The 21706-nt window shown below is 40.9% G+C and overlaps 2 protein-coding genes across 5 annotated transcripts in view; both read left to right on the forward strand.

Moving 5' to 3' along the window:
- RB195_007338 (uncharacterized protein) overlaps positions 1-8512 on the forward strand; it is a gene marked incomplete at both ends in the record, with an annotated part of 32357 nt that extends 23845 nt beyond the window's left edge. For all 3 annotated transcript variants that reach the window (XM_064180908.1, XM_064180907.1, XM_064180906.1), the window contains 7 exons: positions 2673-2830; positions 2892-3044; positions 4750-4913; positions 5776-5945; positions 6009-6124; positions 6895-6961; positions 8262-8512. In XM_064180908.1, coding sequence (XP_064037740.1) covers positions 2673-2830; positions 2892-3044; positions 4750-4913; positions 5776-5945; positions 6009-6124; positions 6895-6961; positions 8262-8512 — 1079 coding nt within the window. The remainder of the gene's footprint in view (positions 1-2672; positions 2831-2891; positions 3045-4749; positions 4914-5775; positions 5946-6008; positions 6125-6894; positions 6962-8261) is intronic.
- Positions 8513-9241: 729 nt separating this feature from the next.
- Positions 9242-20051, forward strand: RB195_007339 (uncharacterized protein; the record flags this gene model as incomplete). Of its 2 annotated transcripts, XM_064180910.1 has the most annotated exons (14): positions 9242-9275; positions 9340-9465; positions 10733-10840; positions 10909-11068; positions 11127-11199; positions 11262-11303; positions 11357-11425; positions 12159-12169; positions 12228-12291; positions 15897-16024; positions 16080-16155; positions 16230-16346; positions 16719-16837; positions 19970-20051. In XM_064180910.1, the coding sequence occupies 14 exons, from the start codon at positions 9242-9244 to the stop codon at positions 20049-20051; spliced, it is 1209 nt and encodes a 402-aa protein (XP_064037744.1). The 2 variants fall into 2 exon arrangements, with proteins under 2 accessions (XP_064037744.1, XP_064037743.1); XM_064180909.1 differs by having other exon boundaries at positions 11262-11425; positions 12159-12291.
- Positions 20052-21706: the final 1655 nt, after the last annotated feature.

Genomic DNA, 21706 nt, shown 5'->3' on the forward strand with positions numbered 1-21706 from the left:
TCGCCACGACCTCCCATAGGTCGTAAGGTCGTACTGTTCCCAGTAGCAGGATTTTGTATCGTTTTTTTTGCTTTTGGTAGCTCTTCCTCTTTTCGTATAATAGGCAATGAGTAGTACTAGGATTACGTATGTAATTCTGGATTGTCTGATACACCTAAACGCGTAGACGATTATATCAAAAGAGTGACGAAAGATCGCTGTCTTAATTTGGAAACTAAAACACAGTAGATGAGACTCGCAATCATGTATAGGTAGTGAGATCTACATTCGATTCTCACTCGAAATATTTAAATTCGCATAGCTCATACAGTGCCAGTAAAACGTTGTAACGGGCTGATGCGTTGATTCATCGGTGAAGGCGGATTCTGGCAGAGCACGTTAATATGGTACCCACCCAAATTTTTCCGATGTTGGCCTTCAGGGATTTTCGACCCCAGCAATTACGAATAGGACACTCATTTCATTGGAGAACCGCTATAAATACCAGAAATCGGTAAACCAAATTCGCAATAAAATTAACTGTCGTTAGCATTCTATTTTAGTAACAGAACAAATCAATAACAACGGAATGAATATCAACTGAACATAAGCAATGTAAATAAAGACGGATTAACACGGATACAATCGCAAAATGGTGTCCCGGAAGATAAAAGACCTCGTCAGAGATCAGAGTAGATGATTTTCTCCATTCCCCTTCTCGCGGCAACGGTTGTTCCATTCGGGTTCTGGAGAGCAGTCATCTTCGTTTTGCAATTGGCAGATCCTGCTGCAAAGTGAATGCTCCTCGCAGTCTGCAGCCTCGGGTAGCACTGCTGCTCTTCTCCCTTTAAGGTCTTCTTTGTCCTTGCGACGTCGGACGTGAGTTCCTGGTTGCTTGCGACTTGCGCTGCTGCAAGCTGTCGCGTTAGCTATAGAGTTTCTGGATGCAGACGTCTCTTGATGGTCTTTTCAATCTTCCTGGCTCATGAAGGCGTTCAATTAGCCAATCGTATTCCTTGTCGATGTTGTCCACTGCAGTATCTTATCAAAAACCAGTTGCCATAGCGAAGAAATCGCAATTAATGATAGTTCTGGGACTTTGCGGACTTTTCTCCTTTCCGTGTAAGGAAAAGTCTTCCTCAAAGAATGACTTGGTGAGCACCAGTGCGGACTCGAACCTCCACTCGATCGTGCAGACAGTGGAACCTCTTACCGACTGCGCCATATTCGCCCCACTCAAGCTCACAAAGCGAAGATGAGAAGCTAACATGGACATCAGTCGAGTAAAATCTTCTGCTGACGATGGTGTGGTCTATTTCATTTTGGTAACTTCCACCGAGCGAGTCACATGTTCAGCACAGAAAAGACGGGACGAAGACGTTGAGGTTTTGGAACTCGTGTTAGCCCATACGATGAGTTGCGGGGGCCAATCGAGGAAATTTTTAATTGCGAATTTCCGTGGATGGATTTAAACTCAGGAAACCTCTCTTCTTTCCCGTTGCATAGCGAGCCCACCAGGAAATTCTTCCTGCGTCCCTCTGTTGCCAATTTTGACGTTGAAATCACTAAAAGAATGGTAAAAAAGAAAAAACGTTGAACGTCGTGAAGCTTGTTTTGTTTTGTTTTGTTAGTGCAACTGTACCTTTGTTTCTCGGGAGCGCTGATGTAAGAACGAATAAACAGATTAATATTCTACAGTTTCAAAACCGTGTTGAAATATTCGTTGACACAAAAGATTTGTGCTTAATCGATCATTCTCAGTGTTATGAAGGACTTACGAAAACCGTTTTATTGAATCACTGTAAAGTGCTAAGAAATATTACGATGCCGACATAACTTTGGGCGTGTGGCACTACAGCAATCTATCCTATGCTACAAGCACACAACGAGTGACGTTTAAAAACAATAGAGAATATTGGAAATGTACCATGGATAGGGCTCAAATGTATAAGATGTGCTTTATTCATTCCTGCCAGAGAACGTTCAAATTAGGTGATCCGTCACTAAGGACTTGTTATTTCCAAGAAAAGGGAAGTTTCGATGTGTTTTCTTCAGAACACCAATCAAATGTACGGGGAGAGCTCCTTTTTACTATGCCTTATTATTATGCAAGTATTTCTTTAGTTTACATTCATATTCCCGGTCGTGCAATTGTTAAAAAAAAACAGCTACTAAGTCCTTGAGGGTTCAGAGATAAGGAGTTTCTGGGAATAGTAGAAATTATGAATAAGTCAAAAATTCGATACGATTCAAAAAGACAGCAACAAGGATTGCCTCTGCTTACCCATCTTTAATTTTACTGTGATCTTAATGGGATATCAGGCACCATAGCTGTCTTCATTTTTTCCAAAATTCAGGTAACTAGACGAGTTAAGTATACTGATTTCTAAGGAACTTTCGGAGAACTCCGAATTTCATGTTTATTTCACCACAAACTTTGTTTCTTTGCACTGCTATTTCGTAGGATCATTCGATGTTGCTGCGTGTTCAGCTTGCAAGTAAAGTTTTGTCTAGTAGAATATATTGATTTGGAAGGACGTCATATGAATGACTAAATCGGTTCATTATTATTAAGGCAAATGTTTGAAACTACTACTTTTCGTATCCAAAACTGAAAATTCGTGAGTGGCACTCAGATATGTTCCGAAATCACCGATTGATTGATTTTCGGAAAGCTTGATTTCTTTTTGCAGCATGGGATGATGACATGCTGAAAGATCTGGCTGAGAATAACCACAACGAAACACCTGCGGAGCCGGGCTGGAAGACAGATTGTCGCACGATTTTGCGGTCAATTACGGCGGATCCTTGCGCGTTGCATTTTATTGAAGCGAATTCTGCAGCGAATGAGGTCCCAGAACGCTCCTTGGTTGTTAACTTTTGAATGAACTTCTCATACAATTATTTTCTAGGACGTGGCGGCAGCATTGCATAACACCTGCGACTTGACTTCTTTGGCGGATGCGCTTGAACGAGGTGACATTGACCAGCCAGCCACTTTACTTCGGAATGTTGAAAAAATGGTGCACGCCTGCAAGACGAGTATTGACGACAAGCGTTCGCCGGTTTGTTGATTTTTGTACCGACTTGTGGTCGACATTAGCGATGCATTTTTGCGTATGTAACCTTTTCTATTCCTGGACCGTTCTGAGCGTAAATGTCGATTTTCCTACAGTGGAAGTCTAAAGATTAGTTCCTGTAAGTTATGAACAGGATGTCGCAAAATTGATGATGGAAGAATCTGTGCACTAAAGGATTAGGGTTGGGTTAGGGGTTATAGACATACATGCGGTAGTCGGAGGCGGTGCCTCGGCTCCCCTCTTTTTATAGTGGTTGGGGAAGTGGCCCCCTTCACCTAAGTTGTCCAGTTTCCACGAGGAGGAGCAAAAGAGATAAAACATGAGATGTTGAAATGCAGTAGTACGAAATAAAGAGGCAATGTGTTGAAGGAGTCATTCACCAGCAGAGCGAGGATGCGCAGTTAGAGCGTGCTCGTCACTGCTTGCAAAAATTAGCGGAATTGGACTGCTAATATTTGTATTTAGAGGAAAAACCGAGAGACAGTGAAGGTGTCTGGAAATATACCAGAAAGTGGCGAATCAAACAGTACACAACGCATTCAATGTAGTTTCGTTTCCGCTGAAATTGGACCTCAAAGTTGCGCAGGAAAAATAGGGTGGTTTCAGTTCAGAGCAAATAACACTAGTGATAGGTTTTCATTTAGGTGCAAAGAAAAACAGCTACTTTTCCTAAAAACTTGGAACGCATTTTCGCAACCAAATTAAGTATCCTCTGTATAGGGTAAGGAATAGGGTAGCTAGAGCAGCTACGTACCCCTCACTTTTTCTGTCAGGTTTTCAAAGAACTGAGTTACTCAAGAAGAACTTGATCTTGAAGGTGGTTATAAAAACAGTGAATTTCAGCACCTTAAAATACGTTCTAGGCAGGCTTTTTGGGAAATACTTGTGGCAAGTTCCATCTTTTTTGAGAACTGGGTTTTGTAATCTTTGAAATAGTGGTGTTTATTCGGATCAAAATGACATGAAATACGGTGCAGCCGCTTAGGCTGCTGCGCTCGAAGCAGCGCGGTGGAGGTTAGTGATTGGGATCAAGGGGTACCTTCGTTAGCGCTACTCATCCTCCATAGACGAGCGTTTGAAAATCAGTCATGTGACCAGAAAAATAAGCTGCAGAGGGGACCAAAGTGTGTGCAAGGAGGCGCGTATTTATGCATCTCGTGAAACGTTTTCCATACCGCGGCGATTAAGAGGTATTGAACGGTGCAACGCCCATATTCATAATCAAGTAACGTAGTCAATATCAAGTAATCAAGAAAGTAACTGTTAGGAGGAGGACAATTTCTGGAGACAAACATGCAAGGAAACAGATATAGAGGTGCAACGAAAAACGTGTACAGGCCATGCATATAAAACAGTTGGAACCTTTTGTAACATGCACACGGAGTTATTGCGCGATAGTACTGCACATTCCGCGCCGTTGGACCCGTTTCACCACATTTTACCGCTTTGCGATGCCGGCGCACCAACTCAACACCGTGGGATCCAACCTACTCCATTTCATAGCTGCATGGCGCCGACGCCGTAGGGCCCGTCGGACCCCATTTATAGCTTTCTGAGCGAAGGCAGCCTACATATCCACGGATAAAACCGCGCAAGTTACGGTCTAGCCAGCTTTTTTTTTGTTGTTGTTTCGATGAGATGTGGTGGAGGTTTCTTTCAAGTTTAACAAACATAAAAATAAGTTTTTTAGATCTATCGAGATAGTCTAGCGCTTGGTAGTTTGTTCGCAGAACGAATGAAAGGCGTCATAAGTCAGTACGAACGGATCTGGAAGAGCCTCATTGATCCAAGTGGACGAAGTTTGCGGAGACGAGTTCGCAAGGAACGTGCACAGTCCAAATATAACACGCGGAGGTGGTTCACACTTTACATTCGCTTGGCTTTGAAGTTTCTTTTTTGTTTCTTGTATAACTATTTAATCAGTAACATGCATTAATGCTGCGTATTATATGCAATACTCTCACTACCATTATCACTGCAACTTTAACTCTCATCGAAACACCTCTGCGTCAGGTCCCACCCTTTGTACCTCATTGCTAATGCAGCTCGAAATTCAAGCGCATGCAAACTGCTATCTATGTTCTCTGCATTTACGTGTGCATTTGTTCTTATAACAATCTCCAAACGTTTTCATCTGGAAATAGTCATAGGTAACACTAAAAGAGCATCTAAGTATAACAGTCAGTACTAGTGTCTCTACCTATAAGAATATCTCATTTGTGTACTGTAGGGGTTTGCTGTAAGAGTGGATGTAAACGTGCTCAGTTTTTTCACAGTTGAGGATTTGATGCCCTCTGTAACACATTGTTCGGTGTTTGTTTTTAATTGCTGTATTCTAATTCATTGGTATTCCAAGTGCTATCACGGTCAGATCTGGCTATTTCTGCCGTCGAATCTAATGCCCTGTCCTTTCTTTATTATTGCGTTTACTTGTCACTAGTCAAAAAACGTCGGTCTAGTGCAATTTTGTAGCTTTCTTTTTTTTGTAGGCTACTTATTAACGTATTCTGCTTTTCTGCTTCATTTTACGTGTCCTAAGACTGCAAAAAAATAATTAAAAATGCAACTGAAGGACCATTTCTAATCCACTGCAGTTGGCTGCAGCAGGTTCGAATTGGTCCAAATGGCAGAGCCTACCACAACCGTTTTAAGTTTAGATTGTAGTGCGCAACATCATACACATTGCACCTTTCTAACTAAGACTCGCAATTTTTAGTCATGATTTGCACAACAATTTCAACTTCGATCCAGAAGAACCTTCTACATCTTACTCTTGTCCAACCGGAGCTTCACCGGGATACTACAGAGACTTGGTGAATGGGCGAGTGCACTCGGAGATCTTTCCCCATCGCCGTACGACATCCGTTTTCCAGCCTTCGTCGAAGGGTGCGTGCCTGCGCTTCTCCAAAACATTTTCAAAGTATGTAGTAGATTATTTTTTCTCTCTAGATCCTGTTCAAGACAACACATCTGGGATAAGCGACGACAGAGGCCCATCCATCTCAAGCCAAGAAGCTGTCGTAAGGATAAGGACATCAACGAGAAAGAGACAGCTGCAGAGAGAAGTTCGCATTTACAAAGAGAAACTTTTTTTTTCATTGCTCTGACTATCTTTGTTTTCATTTGTTGACTTCTAGTTACACGAGAGTTTTAATAATTTTGCTGCTAAAAGTTTTCGCTTGCATCCCATCCTTCACAAGTACTGCGTGATCTTGATCAGTCCTCAATTAATGGCGACAGAGAGGAGGCATTCCGCCGGACTCAAACTGTATCTTTCAGTAGAAACGAGATATCCCCACAAATCTAAGAAACAGAAGTTTCATACACACAGTGATCATTTCGTCTAACAATGCAACTATTTGTACAACCACCTAAAGTGTATTAGTAGCGAATTCAACCCACTTCTGACACTGAAAGAAGTAACAAATTCTCTTTATGGTGCTACGCTCACTTACGTCGCGGCTCCTTGTCTGTTTGGATATTTTGATACAATTCAAGATGAACGGTAGTTTCAGTTCGCAATCTTTAACGGTCTCCCCCAACGGACAAAAAAAAGTCCGTTGGTGCCCCCTCTACGTATGTATGTACCAAAGGTAACCTCATAAATTTTTTTATGTTCTGGAATCGTTTGCATTTCCATCAGCGGAACATCCCACGTAAGACGTTTAGGTGCCATTTAATATCTTATATTTAGATGCGCTAAGGGGCGGTAGCGTTGTCTCAGTGAAATTTAACTTCTCCGAATAAAATTTTTTACCGCAATGCAGTTGATACAGTGAATGTCTTCTTTTACCGTTATATCTCAATATTATATTAGAAATTATGGTGTTTTCAGGATGAAGAGGAGCTTGTCAACAGTTCGAGCTCAAGGTTTAGGAGAAGAGTACATCAAAACGGTGAAGGTATATCTTATTCCATGTTCTTACCACATGATAGTATATTTTATTCATTTATTTTTTTTTTGTTCGTCAAAAGAACACCCATGGAAATTTTCATCCACGTGGTTTCAAGATATTTAACTTAAAATTGCTTAATTTAATTTAATATTGCTTTTAACCTATCTATAATCGCAAATACTTTGTTTTGCAACCGAAAATGACAGACATTCAAACTTATCACAAGAACGGCTACATGTGGGAAACTGCAAGTAACAATGTGTAGTGGGTGTTTAGAGACTGAGGGTTGGTTTAGTGTTCTTTTTGAAACTGACCAAAGAGGAGGGTCGGTGCAGTGTATATCCTTAAAAGTGATCACGATAGGAAATGTTCCGATTTTTACACATTTATCTATAATAAAATGAAATAAAATTGCATCAGGCATCCAGTCAAAACTCACTCAAAGTACTGAAATAATTTGTTGTTAGTTTATGTTCATTATCGCCCACATTGTTCCTTGACACCCATCAATTGCCACGCATACTTCAAGCAAATGTCGCCCATCAACTTTGAATTCGAAGATTTGATTGTTACTGTCACTACTACCAACTGTTACTCTCGCTTCTTTCGCGAAAAAAAAACACGATATTTTCTAATTCCTTCATTTGATACCTCAGCCAAGCTACCTACCTACTGATACCGCCTGCGTTTCTTCTTCTTTGATATGATTTCATCTACGCCCTCGGAAAGTGGTGTAAAAATGTGTCGGTATGAATTACTTCCTGTACGAGGAATCGTTTTGTTTTTTATTTATGTTTAGCTTGGAATCGTCATTTGCAGTATTGTAAATTCTAATTCTAATCTAATTTGAACTAATAATTTCCTGAAGTTTTGCAGAACTTTGTACATTTATCATGAAGAAGTGTGAGACATGTTGCGTGCTGCAACGATTCTCACCTGATCGTGATTGATTTTAACTTACTGATAGCAGGCGATCTCGCACACAACTTTGGTTCCATGAAACGTGCGGGAACATTTCAGGCCATCACGTCAAAAGAACAAGGTTTCTGTTTGCTCTGACCCCACACATACGTGATCATACTTCCACCGGCCACACTTCCTAAAATTTATGTATCAACGAAATGCACCATAACATGCCATTAAAGCAGAGTCCTTCCATTACGACTCCTCTGCCTATTGCCAACCCATATTAGTTTATCCCAGTGCTTTCAAAATGCTTTGGGTCCTGAATCTTTGCACACATCTGCATAATAGTGAAATAGCGCGTGTGTGGCTCAGAAATAAAAATCAACAACTTTTTTTTCAGGGTCAGAAACGACGCACTGCTCTCCGTCAAATAGTAGTGGACGGTGTCTCACGCGTTTCGGTAGTGTGAGCAAACGCAAGCGAATCGAGAGCGAAAGCGAGCAAGAGATGTCGCTTCGTTGTAGTCGCAGTTCTCGAAGAAATATGACAACAATCAGTTATGCAGAAAGCGATGAAGATTCAACGCCGGATATTCCTGATTTGAGCTCACGCGGGCGCATGAGAAAGCAACGTCGTTCAGTGCAATATTAATCGCTACATCTAGTGTTTTCTGAGTGATTGATTCCTTTTTGTTGTTCCAGAGCCGTAGCTGTCATACGATTTTTCTCTATTATTGCATCGATCTGCGGTGCTTGATCTGATTATGGAAAAGTTTTTCTGAGATGTTCTGAATATGTTAATACATACTTTAATACTTCACATACTTTCACTCCCACTCATTTCTATCATCTTTGATCCATGCTGCTCGTCTTTGTCTGCCTAATGAATCTTTTTAAATGTATATTTGTTAGATTCGTCTGTCTTTCAAGGACTACTTTTTAGCTACTACTCAGGTTATTGTGGTTATTTTTATCGAGCATTTTCCCTTTTCTAAATATAGTCAGGCCAAAATGACCCGAAGACCTGTGCAGTTACGCACACCTCTACAGTCCGAGTTGAGCTAGCAATAGACCCATCTCGACCGTAAGCACTCGCTCCATCGAACTCACCCGCCTAGGAAACTTCAGGTTGTTTTGGCATCGCTACGCCCTGCATATGCACGACAAATGTTATAAGCAGTGTTTTAGATAAGCTGACGGTTTAATAAATGCTGAATTGAACTTGGCATCATTTCTCTTTGTTTTCAACGCACTTGATGTGTATAGTTCACTACTCATACTGGAGAATGTTGCACTCATTTTATAGCATCCACGATAAAAGTTCGTTATGAATTGTGATTTCACTTTAAGCTGGCAAATTCATTTCAAGAACGTTGTCTGAATGGACTCTTCATGCCTCCCTTCCGTGTCCACAAGTATGGAATTCAACTTCTTTGACGCTCTTTCATGTTGCATTGCTCTCCAAATAATTTATTCCAGGGTCCGATTGTTGTACCGCAACCCTAGTTCCGGCGTGCAGAGTTTCTACCGACCACGAGGCGCCACAAGCTGGCTGTGATGCATTTCTTTCTTGGGTGAAGCGCGACAGTCATAATCATCAAAGAGGTTTCTGCTTATTCGATAAAGGGTGTTCATGTTCTCGTAGTGTCATCTTTCTGCTTCTTCAACATATTCTGCCAAAATGTCTTCTTTGAGCAAATCTAATATTAGAAAGGCTTAACTTTAGAATGGGTGCTTGTCCACTTTAATTCCACTTGTTCCTTGTTGGTTCGAATATGTCAGATTTCTATCTGACATCTAGTCTTCTGGTGTTCTATCGGAAAATTTGTGATTAGCATGTGCAAAGAGATTCCTTGACTGATCTCTTGCTTTTTTTAAAGTGTTGTGCAAATTGATCTATGCAATCTCGAACTAACTTACATCCATAGAAGACGATTGAACTGTGCTATACATGCTACTACTTTATTAAAATTGATGAGATTTCCTGCAGAGATGTGGAACTTAATGTTGGTATTATTGGTGAGATATTGCTTTTATTGGATTAGGGCCATTGTCTAGGCCTACAGAGCCAGTAATAGAACTCCACAAGTTCGATTTTCTGCTGGATCAAATGTTTGCAAAACAGGAAGGAAACTTATAAGTGCATTTCGAAGATGAACAAATCAATATCACACAGGTTCTAGCAGTTTTTGCTGGAATTTAGTAACATTTAACAATAAACGCACAGATTATGTAAATATTATTAGGTTCAAAACACCGTTGACAAGGCAATGTTCCACGCCTTTTTCGACTTGTCTCACTCCTCATCACCGCTCTTCCTTCTTTTCTCCTTTACCCTCCTCACTACTCATTTCTTCTTTTTTCCCCGCGGTTTAGGACTTGTTGGGAAAATTTCAATGCATTCTTCTTTCCTAAATGTGACATTCGATACAAGATGCTCAACTGCGCCATCAGAAAAGACTTATGGAAACTAGTGTAAAAACTAGTTACTACATTAATGCGTGATTAAAATCCTTTCATACAATCATCCGTGGAATCTTTTCCACTACTCAGCAGCTTATCTTTGATGCTTATGATAAGTTATTTGTTGTTGTATTTGTCGCAATTTTAAACAAGCTGAACCACAAAGAGATGAAGTTATATTTGTGTGACAGAATCTTAGGAGAATTTGTTTTGGGGGAAACTATATAAACTATGCTAGAGGACTGCCGCATAGTCACTTCTTTAAGGCGCTGTTTACAACATAGCAAATTTGAAAGATTTATTTGTCTTAGTAAATTCGTAGTGTTACTCCTATTATTTAGAACAGAGGAAGTCATTCGCTTTGTTCTTTCTTTTCCCGATCTTTTATCTTTATTTATTTTTATTTTAGTCCTATTCGTATGTATGTGGGGTCAGTGTTTCCACGAAATGGAAGCGAAGGACGAACTGGCAGCTCATTTCGATGTGCATCTCAGCAGCTACGTTAACGAAATGTCTGGTTAGTTCTCGAACAGTAGCACCTAATAGTTTATTCAGAAAACGTTTTGACTTTCGGTTCAACTTCAGGTAACGATTCGTGGATTTGTCCTATCAATACGTGCTCACAACTGGCTGCGTCTCCCATTGATCTCAGACGACACCTTGCTATGCATCAGTTTCAGGCTCATGCACAATATGTAGGGCTGTTGATGCTCGCGGCAAAATATGACCTTGTCAAGCTAGAAAGGTTTCCCATTTTGATACTTCTGCAACATATACGAATTTTCTTTTCTCATAAATTTTAGGTGCGGTTTCCAGCCATCTCTTGACATAACATATTCGGGAGAGGTTACTTATTGTTTATGGGACAATTGTAACGTATGTATTAGAAAAGTTATTGCCTACGGCATATTTCCGTTTCTTATTGACCCAGATTTCAGCATGATTTTTCGGATCCACTAGATCTGTTCACTCATGTTATGGTGCATATTGATTTTCTCAGCAGTGATGACAAAGTACGTGATGACGACTTTAGATCCATGGCACATTTCAAATGCTCCTGGGAGAATTGTTTTCGGCATTTCGAATCCAAGGGAGATTTGAGGCTAGTATAAGTCTGAAGTTTGACTTTATTTGTTATATGTTGTCACTTTCAAGCAACTTATGTAAAAAATACAAATTTGTAAATGTAATGTCGTGTCAGAAATATTAAGTGGTGTAGTCCTGTCAAAACGACGTGAACTTGCATCCAGCGCTGAGAAGACAGTAAAAGAAACCCGAAATTGAGTAATGTCAGGTCAAAAAAACATGAAGCTCAGTGCAGTTGCGTAGACGGGGACTATTTCTAGCACCGCTCACCGCTACAGTTCTCAGTGGTCCCACCTCGGCCCTAGCCGCTACACTCCACCGCACCGCTTCGAGCGCAGCCGCTTGCATAATTGCACCGTGCTTTATGTCGTTTTGACCCGACTATACTTCACTTTTCAGACGGTCGAGTCTAGTCCGGGTTTTCTCACAGTCGGTGATTCACTGCCACTCAAGCCTGACTTCATGGCTTTCACCCCTCCTGGTACTATCAATTTCTTCTAGATTTGTCTGAGGTTCTATCACCTGCAAATCATTACGTAGTTTGCTAGGCGTCAACTCATCTTTGATTCTGAGTGGAAGTCGAAAGCGCTGATGCATTGCAAAGGGTGTGAATGGCACCGATTTTTTGGTAATTTATAAACCCTTCTACTACTACTTCACTTCTCAAGGGAGTGGTTGCTCAGTCTACAAACAAGAAACCAGTGAGAATTCCACACACCCTTTTTCTCGAATTAATTGAGATGTTTTAGGAAGCATGTGCGTCATCACAGTGGAGAGAAGTATTGTGCATGTCCCTTCTGTGGACGGTTTTTTTCAAGACCGGACAAACTTTACGAGCACCTTCACAAGCGGGCTCCTCTCGCTGTCAATGTGGATTCACAGGTGCATGGATTTCTAAATAAAGTTCCTTGTATTTCATTGCAGTTAAAAGCAGAGTTCAGAGAAATTTTGATTCATATCATCTTAATATATCATCCAAACTCCGAAGTAGAGGTAGAACTTCGTATATTATCCTGCGAAACCGAGATCACAGCACGCAGAACACTAGAGGCCTTTTGGATAACCGCCAAAAGTCCAAAAATGAACAAGAAGGATGAATCCATTGCTATCACAAAGGAGTTATCCCCATATCAAGACCTATGCGGGTTTTGATCTACGGGCGGGCCGTGAGTTCCCTATACAAAACCCTTGTGGCTCATAGTTGTGGTACGTGGTGGTCTTTTGCCGTACCAAGTATAGCTAATGAGGTAAGCACTAACCAATGTGTTGCTGTTTGAGTTTGCCTACCGTTTGGATGTTTTCTGTAGGGTGATGAGGAGCTTGAGAGGATAAATCACCATTGGCTTTGGATTTTCCAGGCTCTGACGAAGGCGATAACGCCGAAACGTTTAGCCGTTGTTTGATAAAGATGATCAATACCAATCTTGGCTACAGCTCAAGAAAATCCATTGAAAGTTTCATAGTTTTCTTTCTTTCTAAACGCGTCAGTTCTACACTTGGAGAATAATTAAACTTCAGCTTCAAACACTCCTTCGATACCAATATAATATAGACCCAATTTGACACAATCAAGATACATATATTATGTTGTGTTACTACTCTTTTACGTCAAGATCTAAGTTTTTGACCTTTTTTCAAAAATTTGGTCTAGCAGAGGACCGTGAGATCCGTGAGATCTCACTGTCGCCTTCTATAAAACATATGCTCTGTTTCTACCTTTTTAAAATAAAATATTCCACCACTATCGATGGAAATACATCATATCGATTTGAATTATTTTTGTCTGCTTTAGCTTTACATGCACCTTAAACTACCCACGTGAGATTTCAACATTAAGATTATGGTAACTATTTTTTAGCAGAGAAACCGATGCGATGTTTGATAATTTTCTCGTCTTTTTCTGAACTCAGTTAACTTTAATTTTATCGGACTAGTTTAGCTGAAATGTCGATCGCTCATCGATTTATTGTCTTATTTCCACTTTGGATTCGATGAGACGTTGCCAACTAGGGTTTCTGCACTCGCATTCGAATGTTATATCGACTTTGATAGAAAACTGCTTTGAAAAATGAACGAAAAATTTGTTTTTCAAGTGCAGAAAACCAGCCATTTTTTCGAGCTTGGAACACATTTCCACAACCCATTCAAGTACAGGGATCTATAGAGTAGTGTAAAAGTCAGGGCATATATACCCTTCACTCTATTGTTAGATTTTAAAAGAATTAGTTTATTAAGGGGGAAATTCACTTATGGAGGAGGCAAAGAAATCAGTGGTTTTGTGCAGTGTAGACCTCGTTTTAGTCTCGTTCTTGTAAAATCTAAAATGGTAATGTAATCAGGGATCAACCCTCGACGGAAGTGGCATTTTTGCATTTAGTGTTAAAGAGTTCAATGACTAAACATCTTATTCAACAAATTTAATTGAGCTCTCATATCATCACTACTAAAAAACAATTTCGATGTCATTTCTAGTCTGAAGAGGGACATCTACAGGTGAAGATAACGATATAATTAGTGCAAAGTAGCTTCCAGGAATTGCTGAATAACGTCTCACACAGTGAATTTCATGCAATACAATTTGCACTCTTGTTGTAACACCTTCTGTATACAGATTCTGTATATATGAGCAGCGTTTGGTAGAAGTCGTCTTGTCTCGTCGTGATGTTTCTACTTTTCTCTTTAATTTCTGATTCAGTTCTTTTCTTTTCTCTCTGTATCTCTTTCTCTCTTCATCCTTCACCGGATTGACGACTTCTAAAACATACACAAGAGTCAGTATAATATTAAGTGAAGAAAAAAGTTTCAACAGTTTTTTCGCTTTATTTCGATGTTGAAGGTAACATAGTTAAGACCAACTGATTTAGATCAAATATGCGCAATATATTTTTTTCGATAACCTTTCTCCATTTTGATGGCAACTTCCTAATTCTGCAATTGAAGAAGTCCTCGTTCTTACGGGCAAAAACTTGACAGCCTTATTTTCACAGGCCCCTCTTGAGGGCAGTTGTGTATCATCAAGAAAATTTTGCAAATCCTTGGAAAGGTGATATTCGTTTTGTACCAGGTCTGAACTATGCGGCGGGCGCGGTAGAATCGCCCATCCAAGCTCTCGGAGCTTCCTTAAAGATATGTGTGGCCGTGTGATGGAACACAACACCTTTCCTATCGGCCAGTTCTGGCCACTTCTGCTCGATCGCTTGCTTCAATCTGGTCAGTTAGTGGCCGTAGAGGTCCGAATTGAGTGTTTGGGACAATGTGATGAGCTCACAATAGATGATTCCCTTCCAATCTCACCAGACATAGTGAAACTTTTAATTAACCTAGTTAATCCGGGCTTGGCGATCATTTGGCCCTGCTCACCGCTATTGGGGCACGATCTTCTTTGTTTTTTTTTTCAGAATAATAATGTCGCCCTGAAATCGCCTTGTAGTATGACCGCGATGTTTACGTCACGTTGTTCCACTTCAGGTATGGTTCAGTAAGGACATCCAACGAAAACGCTCAGAACTTTTTACTTTTCATCTGATAGTATAGGTTCGGCACCTCATAAGGTTGACGACCCTCCTCACTTTGGGCTCTCAAAATGGACTCCCTTCACCTTAGCGTTGTCCAGTTCCTTCCTATCGCACATAGGTCTATAATACGTTGTTTGCATTGAACAAGAAAACAGAATTGCACACTGAAAGAAGTTGATTGGAAATTTGTATAAAGTGATTTGAATGAAAATGCTTGTTTTCCAGTTCTCTTTTTTTTAAATGAAAACCACAGATCATATGTGGGTCTAGAGGAGGCGGTTTCAAATTGATCGATGCTATACTGCATTTTTTCTTTTTTTTTCTTTTTTTTTTTTTGCTTTTTAAGCATTTTTTTTTGCATAACTAGCTAAGCAAAGTTGCCATCTAACGCCTGGCGCAATACGAAAAAAACCTCACAAGGATGCGTTGTACCTAGAGGCGCATTTCGAAGACAGGTACACCTACGCCTGACTGGTCACATTAATTTTACAATACAATACAATTTTACAATACATTTTACAATACCATACAATAAATAGAAATGAAGCGATAAACCGCTGTAAAAAAAAACGGTAAAACGCACTCGTATATCACAACCTTCTGCGTAAACTCGCTGTTCATTCCACTCCTTTTGCTCTCTTCCTGATACACAGTTTCCATCGCTGAGTTACAATCCCAGTGTGGCGCCTGGGGTTTGTTCGAGGAGAAGAGGGGTCTAGATGATTGCAAGCTGTACTTAAGGCTACCTAACCCGTGGCCCAGCAGCAATTACGCCAGGGACGCAACGCTGCAGGCGGATCAGCGACGGTCAGCCGATGTTCACGGGTACCCCTTTTCTCACCCCGTTATTTTTCAATCCTTTAGCTAGGAATCATGTTTGAAGTACGCCTCTCAAACCAACGAAAATCTTGAGAATTCTTTTTTTATAACATTTTACGTATCTTCAGAGTTTTTACGTTGATGTACTTGCAGTTGTGTCTCCTCTGCCAACGTCGTTTCGGTGATGAGCGCTCCTTGATGAATCATGTTCGTAGACATATAAATGGTCGTCAGTGCCCGACTTGTGGACTAGCTGTTCCATTACCTTCGGATTTACATAGGTTTGGCAAATCTATCACAGTTTCACTCTTTGATCTCCTTCACAGCTCCATTTAGGCACATTCTTGTGAAACATACAGAAAGAGTCAAATCATTTGTTTGCGAAGAATGCACAAAGAGCTTCTATTGCGCTGTGAGATAATTTAATTATTCTTTTGCCTTTCTCATATTTATTCTGTGTTGCAGTACTTGTAGACACCATTTCAGAATGACTTGCTCCGTCATGGCAAATTGCACGCCCCACCGAACGAAATTTGTCCAACATGTGGAGAACGCTTTAGGTGGAAAAAACAACTGGTTAAACACATGTCATCCCATTCCGAGGTATTACTTCTAAGGGAGTTTTTTTTTCATACAAAAATGTCACGGCATGCGAACCCAGTTTATATTTAGGAAAAATCGCAAATAAAAATGTGTGAAGTATGACGGCTTAAGTGATGCTGAAAAAGATAGTCACGAAAGCACGAATAAAAAAAATAGCATAAGAACAAAAGGCATCCCATGTATGAAGGATAGCCAAAAGAGACTTGAAGGGCAACCATTTTCTCTCTCGTGGTGCGCTTTTATTTATAGAGTTTTGACAGTGGAGAGGGAAAACATCCCGTTTATTAGACTAACTCCTCAGTAGGAGTGGAGCTTACAATGAACTTGCATTTTGAACACACACTGTACATTCCGAAATACATCTGCTTACAGACAACTCTGGACCGACCTTATCTCTGCCATCTTTGTAATTCAACGTATGCAACGGGTCATGGACTAACTCGTCACCTTTCGCGGAAGCATGATTGTCCAGTTCCTGAAGGTTTCAGCAGGTTTGTTCGAACTTTCCTTGATAATGTGTGCATGAACTGCAGTTCTGTGGTCACATTAAAGTTTCATCGAACTGATAGATTTGTAGGGTGACACATAATAGGTGAATCTCTAACTGCAGCTTATCCGCAAGATTGCTTATCAACAAGCTGAGATCTAGAAGTTTCTGACTAACATGCATCCGACGCTGAGAAGGCAGTGAAAACAACCCGATAATGGTCAGAAGAACATGAAGCTCAGTGCAGTTATGTAAGCGTCTGTGCTCGAAGCGGTGAGGTGAAGCTAGCGGTTGGAATCAAGCTTGGACCATCACAAACTGCACCGGAGAGTGAAACTAGCAAGGGTCTTACCGTTACGTTTCACCGCTTCGAGGGCAGCAGCACTGAGGCTCATTTCGTCTTGACACGACTATATCCTGGCCAACTCATACTGTCCGTGACACCGATCTATGTAATAATGCATTGTCGGCCATCTGCCTGCTTGCCGTTTAATAGCCTTAACAATGCTCCGACTGTCTGTTGAATCCGATAAATACCAGGGATGGATTTTATCTGAGAGAGGATAGAGTGATTGCGAATGGTATTCTTGCTTCTTCGTTCCCAGGCAATTTGAGACGCGAAAAAAAGAACGAAAAGTTTTCGAAAATGTATTACTGTTACTTTCCGTCGTAAGTTTTCTGGCCAGAAGACTATACTAGCTCAGGTAATGACGCTCATAGTATTTTATCAATTTCACGGTAACGGTTTGTAACTGGTACTGTACCTTGCACGTGATCATCTTGATCCTCAATTCTGTCGACCTCTTCATCCAGATTCACAACGCTTGGGATTTGAGAGTCGTTGTCGTACGTTTCATGGAGTTAGGTTTTCTGTGCATTTTCCCTTATATATTGTTTCTGACTTACAATTGCTTCTCGAACGAATTTTCTCTCTTTACTACTTTCTTACTTTAAATCACACTCCAAGTTGTTATAGTGGAGTGAAGGAAAAAAGATTAAGTGTGCGCCGAGTAATAAATACTAACAAAGTAAGAAGTTGTATGTGGAACAGGCCTTAAAGCATCTCTGCTGTATATCACGCTCGTAGCTGCTTTTGTTGTTTAGGACCCAGCACGAATAATAAAACTCATCGACGATGCGATCGGTTGAACGACCTTTCTGTCCCGATGGAGATCTCGAGGACGCAAATCTACTAACGCCTATCAGGGCGCAGACGTAGTCCATAGGCTGCAGTTCCGCATCATGTCATCGATGGCGGAGTTGAACAGGTGGAGTCTTGCCACTGCCTGTGTCTTGCTCCAGTTACCACTTGAAACGAAAATGTACATCCGGCTGTTGTTTAACCTAAAGCAGTTGTTCTTTTATTCATGTGATCAACTAGGCGAACAAACATTACTGATGCTCTGTTGGGACAAGGCGAGTTGAGAAGACGGCTGCGATGAGCATAACTGAAAGATTCGAAGTCCAGAAGGGGTAACTACATTGGCTTCGTATACCACTCCCTTGTTTAGATCAACCTTCTGTCCATCGTAGATCGGTCTTTTGTGGATTCATTCATGAACGGATTATTTTCGCCAGTTTATGAATCCCAGATGGAGGTAGAGATTTCAGCATTTCTGAGCTAATTCCGTCGTCTCCACCAGATTTTCCATCTTCATCTTTTGGGTACAGACCAGAACCTCCGAGTCTATTAGTGGTTCTTCGCTAACCGCGTATATCGGTTACTGGATGTACTCGAGTTTAGGAACTGATGGGCGTGCTGCCAATGCTGTGGACGGCACTCACAGAATTCGTGGATTTTGTCGGATGCGAAGGCAAACTTTCTTCTTGCAATTAGAACAGTTTTTCTTGTTGCGTCTTGGATACACACGCGTTAGAATCTGCATAGTAAAGCGTGACCTCTCAGGCTTCTCTTGTCTATTTTTGGTTGAGGAGGAACTCGTCGGTTTATCTGGCCGTATCTTGAAGCTGAGTGAACTAGACAGGTGGTCAGAGTCGAATACGACTTCTGCGATTACTGTTGCTCGACGTGTGCTCCACTGGATGCTACTATTTTTTCCAGCGCAACGAAATTCAAGAGCTTTTCGATTGCTTTCCAAGTTCCATCATCGCGTCGATTTCGGCAATGACCAAACTGGTGGCCCCATATTTTTAACATCAACGCATTGAGCTCATCATAGAAGGTGTCCTATTTGTTGTCCTCTGCTATCCCGCAGTCCCCTCCCCACAAAGGCCCCTCTAAACGAGGTTGAGCCAAATCCCTCCATTAGGTTGCTGTACACGTTCGTTACGGCTATCGCTCAGCCTCCTATCTTCTTTTATCAAGCATCGCCGCAGTAGTGTAGTCTCAGATATTGATGAGGGGCTCTTCTCATCTCTGATGCATGTTTCCTATAATGCAACGAACGGCAAATGGAGATATTGTTAAAGCCTAGACGTAGCGACTTATTATTGTTCATCCGACAGTGTCAGGGAGTTCGGCGTGAGGGAACGAATGAATGCTACAACAGATTCCACGCTTCCTACAGGTGGTATTTGACATTTTAGACTGTGGACTTTTAGACTTAGACTTTCGTTACCTGCTGGGCGATAGCACCTTTTTGCAATGTGTGAGATTCCTACGCCATGTTGTTGCCAACTGTTCAGGTTACATAACTCCTATGATCTATGATTATTCAGTGTTTAACATGGCTTAACAGTTTATAATGAGATAAATCAATATAGCTTGTTTTTCTATCCAAATAACCGAAATTCCGGGAGGCTGTTGAAGTCACTATACAAATATACTGCTTCCTAAAACAACAGGAATTCATTCACTTTTCAGCTCTGCCGTTTCGTCCACCTTCCAAGATGTTAAGTATAGTGAATATTAAGTCATTTGTCTGAGTTCCGTTGTCCAGGTTTGAAAAATCGTAGTTAACTCACAAAGGCGATTTGTGGCAAGTCAGCCGCAGTTGGATTTAGTCTTAGTAAGTTAGATATTATGTTCCCCAAAAACCTTGAAGAAATACTTCCTGTTTCCCTCAGTTTCTTATATGCGCTTGTAAATCAATGTGTCTCATTATTTCATTAGAATTCAGGTAGACTTCGGTTGTGTTAAGTTTTGTATGATAGAAGAAAAGTAGATCGTTTTCAGGTTCTCCTACAAGAAGTGTGCTGACGGTTGTTATCGATTACAAACTCGGAAACTTGTACGAACAGTCTTGTATGAGAAATAGCGAAGCAATAATATTAAAAGAAGTAGTCCTAAGTCATTTCACAAATGAACGCACCATAGAAAATGGTGCTGCTGTATAGTTGATTGGTGAGATACTTTATTACTGTCAAGTTTTTTTTGTGTCTGATTCTGTGATTTCTGCTTCTGTGGAATAGCTTGTATGTACGCATTTTTCTTCATCATTCCCGCTCTTAATTCTTCTTTTCTCCGACCATGTACGGTGTGCTAACTATAACGGGATTAAGCAGCATTTTATTTAAAAGTAACTTGCTTAAAATAATGGGAGAAATTCACATTAAATGACTTCCACGGGCTGTCTGATAATGATCTGTCCATAAGATACCAAATGGGATGGGTGTAGGGTGTAGCGCAGTCGGTAAGAGGTTCCGCTGCTTGTATGGTCGATCGGAGGTTCGAATCCGCACTAGTGCTCATCAAGCTTTTCATTCCTCCGAAGTCGATGAACTGGTACCACACTTCTCAGGAAGGATAAAAGTACTGACTTGACACATCGGCTAGAGCCCGGAAGTCGTTGTATAGGCTAGTTTCACGTTCGTAGACCTCAAACGATTCTGAATTAAAGTGAACGGGGTGGCGCATCCCAAACGGATTGATTACCGTCAAACACGTTATCCTTTATCGTTTAAGATACCAAATTAGGTTCTGTTAACACGCCTCTCTCTCCACATCTCTTCAAAAAAGCGAAACGTGTTAAGGGTTAGTCAATTAGGGCCAAAACATTTGAGCGGAGATATTGTTGCTTAGCACCAATACTCAAAAAAAAGCGCAGCAGCTTGTGTAAGCTGATGCTTGTTCCATTGCTTCATTCAGAATGCTAAATCTTAGATTTTGTCTACGCTTTGTTGTCCGTACCTTCCTTTTGCGTGTATTTTCTTCCTTGCCGGGTCTTTCTCAGTCGAGTTGCTTGAAACGAACAGCCCGAACAGCTAGCTCTATGCAGTCGATTTCTCGGAACCTAGGAACTTCATATAGTCGGGTGAAAACGATATGATGCTAGATGCACTGGCGTAAGCGCACTGCACCTCTTAGCGGTGCGGCGGAGCGTAGCGATTAGGATTGAGGAGGGTGGGGCATTGCTAAAACCACTTTCCGCTGCAGTTTACGATTATCTCACCTCGATCCCAATCGCTAGCTTCGCCACCGCGCCGCTTCGAACGCAACCGCTTTTGTGAGTTATGTACGCTTATATAGCTTGTCCAAGCCCAGCGCTTAGACGTTGTAATTCTTATCGTCTGAGCTCTGAATAGATTCAGCCATCTTTATTTAATTCACTTCAATCTTTATTTTGAAAGTTTCCTCTGCAGCACTGGCCGGTCAGCAGAAGCAACAAAATGTGAATTAGAAGTAGTCCTAACTTAGTGCACGTACCGTATGCATATGAACCCGATCTCGAATGTGTTCATAGTGTGGCGTCTATGCATCTATCGCAACGCACGCTCTATCCCTGCTTGAAACACAAACATTTCCTTTTTGTTCTAATTCAGCTCATTCTAAAGTGCAAAGTTTACATCCAATTCGACAGATTTGATATCATCTATATTGTATACTTGTTTTTCATAATTTCATTTTTTTTCGTAAGAATAAATATTTTTTAAAGAAATTTAGAGTTTTTTGAAATCATTTGCTTTCGATCTT

Source organism: Necator americanus, chromosome I (assembly GCF_031761385.1).
Source record: "Necator americanus strain Aroian chromosome I, whole genome shotgun sequence".
Lineage (NCBI taxonomy): Eukaryota > Metazoa > Nematoda > Chromadorea > Rhabditida > Ancylostomatidae > Necator > Necator americanus.